We start from the raw sequence: 4,289 nt of genomic DNA, 5'->3' as shown, positions 1-4,289 counted from the left end.
GTATCTTACCATTTCCACTAGGGGCTTGAATCTGAACCCCCCCCCCCCCCCCCGCGTTTGATTTCTGCATGAAGAAGACATTACAAATCCCACAGCTCAACCCGCACTATTACTTCCCTCCCACCAGATCACAATTGAATCCATTGACAGGACCACACACACACACACAAGCAAGTTGAAAAACTTTAATGGTAAAATGAAGAATACAGGAAGCAATAGAAATGAAACTAATAAAGTTGGCTTAAAAGAAACATGGAGCAGGGTTTAAAACCCGAATCTACAGAAAAAAGATGGACTCGATTTCCATCCCTTCTACCCAACAAAATGCCAAATACCCTGTATGCTAACAAGTTCTGCTTACAAGCCATAGAAATGGAACACTGAAAAGAGAAAATAAATTGAACCAAGGACTGGTGCAACCATGAAATAAGGCAAATAGTAGAGAGCTGCCTCAGGCGTAACAATAGGACCAGTGCTCTTCCTCGCTAGCCCTGGACTCGACAGTAGCATTGTAATCTTCCTCATTGGGATAGTAAAAACCATTGTTATTCATGGCAGTCAACGAACAAGGAGATGCCGCTACGAGATAAGGCATGTTGTGGAAGGAACGAGCAATGGTGCTAACTAGAGCAGCATAGGTGCCTTCATCACCATGGTCCTGTCCACAAAATTCTTCCGCACGGTGCTTCAGGGTCTCAAACATGAGCTCGGGCTGATGCTGCATCGCTCGGAGGACCTCCCCACATGATGGACCGGGAACTGCCCGTGTAACCACAAAGCTGTGTGGACCATCACTCTGCAACACACTAACAACACTTGGGCCGCTAAAGAGGTTGTGAACTCCACCGAGCGACTCCTGGTAAGCCCCGCCCAAAAACATACCCAAATAGTACCGCCCAATAGCACCACCACCATTGCCCTCCAACTCATGTAAAGGCAAGCTCGTTTCACCTCCGATAAACTTATCGATCTTCCCATCACTGTCACAAGTTAAATCAGACAACACCCCCCTCACATCAGGCCTTTCGTCCAATCGATGAATCGGGACTATAGGAAAAACCTGACCAATGCTCCAAAAATCAGGGATCGAAGTGAAAATGGAGAGATTCACATGGTATGTCGTAGTAGGATCAGATGCATCAACCATATTCGAAACCAAGTCACATAATCCATCAACAGCAGCAAGCTGTTCAATCCCCAAAGTCCCTTCTTTGAACCAATCGAGGCATCTTTGCTTCAACAGATCGGCATAAACCGAACAGGCCTCATTCTCATGTCTCACGGCTGCCTGGATCAAGTTCCAGCAATCGGCCCGAGCGTCCTCGGATAAACCCTCCAAAATAGATGGAAGGTCAACCGGGTTCATTGCAGTAGGAATAGTAGCAGAGATAGCCTCAAATATCAAAATAGAATGATGAGAAACAATAGCTCTCCCACTTTCACTACAAATAATCGGATGCTTGGTTGATTTACGGTCACAGACGAATCGAATTGCATTAACAACAGCTGAAGCATATTCATGAAGGCCATAAGTAACAGAGAGATCCGAATTACCAGATTTCGAGCCATCGTAATCGATCCCGAGGCCGCCTCCGATATCGATAACCTTCATGTCAGCTCCAAGACGGACTAATTCAGAATAGATTTGTGCAGCTTCGCCAACACCAGCTTGAAGCAAAGCTGTTGAAGGGATTTGGGATCCAATATGGAAGTGTAACAATTGCAGGCAATCAAGCATCCCTGAATCCTGAAGCTTTTTGACAACCCTTAAAATCTGGGTGGTTGTTAACCCGAACTTACCTTTCTCACCCGAAGTTGACCCGAAATGACCCGAGTGTTTGGTTCTCAGCTTGGCTCGGACTCCGATCATGGGTCGAACAGAAAGTTTCTTGCTTATTGCAATAACCAAATTTACCTCTTCTTCTTCCTCGAGAACAATTACAGTGTTCAACGCGAGCTTCCTTGCTAGCAACGCAAGGAAAATGTACTCTGTATCCTTGAAACCGTTGCAGATCAACAAGGCCTCTCGGTGTCCCTTGCAAAGGCAGCTCATGGCAAGGAGGAGTTCGGGCTTTGAACCGGCCTCAAGGCCGAACCGTAAGGGCGACCCGAATTTAACTATGTCTTCAACAACGAACCTGTCTTGGTTACATTTGACGGGATATACGCCTTGGTAATGAGACTCGTAGCCTTGGGCTTGGATGGCAGATTCAAAAGCCGAGTGAAGAGACTCGAGCCGGTTCTTCAGCACATCGGGTACGCGAACAATGAGCGGAAACTGTAAACCGAGTCCGCCCACAGATTTCGGATCCGAAACTTTCTTGACGATTTTCAACAAATCGATTTCCTGGTGTGGAAGAGTGTCCATTCCGTATGGACGAACAGATATATTGCCGGAGTCATTGACGGAAAAATAAGGGGCACCCCAGCCTTCGATACGGTAGAGGGCGGTGGAGTGAGCGGTGGACCAATGAGTTGAGTTGGAATTAACGGTGGCGGCGGCGGCGGTGGAGGAAGAAAAGGGGGCCACCCCCGGAAGGGAGCTATCCCCAGCAACGAAAGCCGCGTAACCCGGAGGCGCTACGGCAGCAGCATCTACGCAGCAAGCCAGGGCCGGCATCCTATGAATGAATCTGTAAAACTAGCTAAAAATGATTTGAAAAAAAAATTAACAAAGATGATATTGGTGATTTAGCTTTCGAAAGGTGGGAGCTTTAAAGCCCGCCGAGGCCGAGGCCCCGGCTACTCCCTCAAAAGAAGCAGAAGATGGCTCTATTAAAACCGGAACAACACCTTCTCTTAACCCTAAACTTCAAAATCCCCACGCCGACTCTCTCAGCAGGATCTTTTTAACAGGTTTAAAATTAAAAATTTATCCTTTTTCGATGTAAAAGCACAAACTTTATTCGGCACAAAATGAATACACCATGCAGATCTGGAAACAAAAAAGGAATTTTTTAACGAAAGAAAACTAACTGAGAAAGAACAGAATTTTCCCAGAAAACAAGGGGAAAATCAAAGAGAAATGAGGGAGGGACTTGATGTGTTAAGTTCAATAGGAGAAGTTAGCAGTGGTTGACTGAGCGAGAATGGCTTGAATGCAGATGGGTCTCTTATATAGGCGGCTTTACGGGCCGACGTGGTCATGGGGTTGGGCTTATGGGTACCCGAAACAATTTCTCGTTTTTCGTTTTTTCAGTTTTAATTTTCTTTCATCTCACTAAATAAATGGAAAAGGCGTTTATTTTAAGTGTTATTTTCTGGGCCATTGATGCAGAGATTCCTTTTGGCAACTGTTAATCAGCGGCGGCTTGCCGCGTAGACCGATAATTATGGGGTCCATTTCATAAATCTCATGAACGATAAGGAACCATGTTTTATAAAAATGTCGTGGCGGTATCTTGGAATAAAGTTTGTGATTTTAGTCCCTCAATTATATTAAATGTTGAGATTTGATTCCCTTATATTTCAATTTATATAATTCATTTTTTTCTATTGTCCAGTGTTAGTATGATAGTACCTAGTAACAGGTCTAAATACCAAATTTATAACTCGTAACGTCATAAAATAGAAATTTTGTTAGTTTAACTAAAATTAACTTTTAGTTATTTTTTCATATTTAATTAAAAAATTGAATAGATTTTCATAATTGTAAGTCCATAACCGATTAATTAATATACAGTATAGAAACTACTCTCTTGTCAATTTAAGGACGTAATTAAAACATAAGTGGGTCCAAAAATTTTAACTCCTTTTTACAATATAATGGGTATGCAAAATTTTTTTTTTTTCTTATCTAATCTAAAATAATGGGTATATATTTGGCCCCTATATGGCCAGTTGCATTCGCCCGTAAGCATAAAGATCAAAATTTATCAAAGTAAAATATAGAGATTAAATCTTAAAATTCAACATAATGGACTGAAACTATAACTACACCTTAAACGGTTGTGATTTGGTCGGTAGAAAAGGGACTTTTAATTTGAAATCTATATAATCACGTGGACTGCATTAATTTGTGGTATGGTTCCTAATTTCTAGCTTGATTACACGTGTTCTCGAATCGAATGCAAACAGTGACTCCTCCTTTCTCTGTTGGTTCCTTTTTTTCTACCACAATCTATTTTAAATTGTCATGTTGCAGGTGAAGCTGAAAGAACTATTAATGTTAAATTATGTTATTTAATTTTTTTAGATTAAATATTTAATAAATTTTATTATTTGAAATTTAAATAAACTTTTTTATTGGTATTTGATTATATCTCTTTGTATATTTGTACAAACTTTAA

General features: G+C 41.7%; 1 protein-coding gene across 1 annotated transcript; it reads right to left on the bottom strand.

The window, feature by feature from the left end:
• Positions 1-204: 204 nt before the first annotated feature.
• Positions 205-2,669, bottom strand: LOC120202288 (arginine decarboxylase-like). The gene has a single exon (XM_039202730.1). It carries the CDS (start codon positions 2,618-2,620, stop codon positions 452-454), a length of 2,169 nt encoding a protein of 722 aa, XP_039058661.1. The 5' UTR covers positions 2,621-2,669; the 3' UTR covers positions 205-451.
• Positions 2,670-4,289: the final 1,620 nt, after the last annotated feature.

This window comes from Hibiscus syriacus, unplaced genomic scaffold (genome assembly GCF_006381635.1).
Source record: "Hibiscus syriacus cultivar Baekdansim isolate YM2019G1 unplaced genomic scaffold, ASM638163v2 tig00008386_pilon, whole genome shotgun sequence".
NCBI lineage: Eukaryota > Viridiplantae > Streptophyta > Magnoliopsida > Malvales > Malvaceae > Hibiscus > Hibiscus syriacus.
This window is presented reverse-complemented; position numbering and strand designations above follow the sequence as displayed.

Excerpts from the sequence above, each read along its gene's own strand:
- LOC120202288 (XM_039202730.1), bottom strand. The coding sequence starts at position 2,620 with ATGCCGGCCCTGGCTTGCTGCGTAGATGCTGCTGCCGTAGCGCCTCCG.